Consider the following 1476-nt stretch of genomic DNA (forward strand, 5'->3'; position numbering starts at 1 on the left):
CCCGCCCCTGCAGTCATTGTCGAAGTGTCCTTGGGCAAGACACTGAACCCTGAGTTAAACCCTGAGTGCTGCGCATCGGAGTGTGAATGTGTGTGAATGTTTATCTGATGAGCAGGTGGCACCTTGTACAGCAGCCCCGGCCACAGTGTATGAATGTGTGTGAATGGTGAATGTTCCCTGTAGATGTAAAAGCGCTTTGAGCAGTTAAGACTGAAAAAGCGCTATATAAATACAGCACATTTACATTTACATTACTAACAATTATTTTAATTGCAGATTAATCTGTTGATTTTCTTTCCATTCAACTGACAGCCTTTGTTGTGTTTGATGCTAACTTGTAGCCAGCAGCGAACCAACTTCGTTAAGGTCTTTTTTTTTTTTACTGTATTGACATTACAGAAGTCTCTCGTTAGCATTGTGTATGCTACTTGTCGCAAAGTGACGCATGCGTGACTCACATCTGCACTCGACTCACATCGGGGAGTGACGAGCACAAATAGAATAAACAAAACGCACAAATTCTTAAATAAAATGCATATGCTACTGCCTAAACAGCGTGACTGGTTGTTTCTTTTGTGGACGCTGTCATGATGGTAGCTCTTGATGCATCCACAGGGCAGGGTAGTTCAGAGGGAAGATTCAACACAGAACAGTTAATCAGGCATTAGTGAGAGCGAGAATGGCGGGTGCCTTGAGTGAGTGACATCAGCGCTGAAGCATGTGAGGTGAGCTGTATCAGAGCAGGGCTGTGTGAGAGGGAAAAGATGGCAAAGACGGTGTCAAGTGGGTTACAGTGAACAACAAAAACCCAAAAGGTTCCTAAGACATGGGGGCTTCATGTGTTGTTAAAGTGAACGGTGTTACAACGTGGAGACTGCAGTGCACAGACTAGAGTGTCAAACACACAGTACACCTTTTTTACTCTAACCGCAAAAGTTTTGCGTTAATGTGTTGAAAGAAAATCAAAACGAATATTCATATCTCAAAATTGAAAATCAAATACCCAACGAACAAATAGCCGCACATTTGGAGCCAGACCACTGACTTGGCTGCGAAACTCCCCTGACATTCACTTTTTTTAAGTAACTGCTGCACCTGTCCTGTGCTTACAATGCTGCTCGTTTCATTCTAAATATTGATAACATGCTTTAATTTGTTAGTCCGTCAGGGTTTTCTACACATTCACTATACGAGTTTTCTCTGGCTGCTTTATTTTAGTTCCCAATCACAGCGCTGAGAGAGATCAAGATCCTGCAGCTACTCAAACACGAAAATGTGGTCAATCTGATCGAGATCTGCAGAACCAAAGGTTGGTGCTACAAACATTTGCTATAACAATCAATTTGTCTTAATCTAGGTTTGTGTGGTCATGTGTGGCACTTATTTGTCCTACCATGTAAGAAGTAGCAAAATGTGTCTTCTTCCAATGATGGGAGCAGGAAGCATATGTTGCTTAAAATTAGTTTCTTTTTTTTT

At 41.9% G+C, this 1476-nt stretch overlaps 1 protein-coding gene across 2 annotated transcripts in view; it reads left to right on the plus strand.

Annotated features, from left to right (window-relative positions):
* Positions 1 to 1476, plus strand: part of cdk9 (cyclin-dependent kinase 9 (CDC2-related kinase)) — a 24296-nt gene that overhangs the window by 1914 nt on the left and 20906 nt on the right. For both annotated transcript variants that reach the window (XR_004335574.1, XM_032539264.1), the window contains exon 4: positions 1219 to 1309. Coding sequence is in view for 1 of the 2 variants with exons in the window: in XM_032539264.1 (XP_032395155.1) it covers positions 1219 to 1309 (91 nt within the window). In the remaining variant the exon portion in view is untranslated. The remainder of the gene's footprint in view (positions 1 to 1218; positions 1310 to 1476) is intronic.

Source organism: Etheostoma spectabile, chromosome 16 (genome assembly GCF_008692095.1).
Source record: "Etheostoma spectabile isolate EspeVRDwgs_2016 chromosome 16, UIUC_Espe_1.0, whole genome shotgun sequence".
NCBI classification, from domain to species: Eukaryota; Metazoa; Chordata; class Actinopteri; order Perciformes; family Percidae; genus Etheostoma; species Etheostoma spectabile.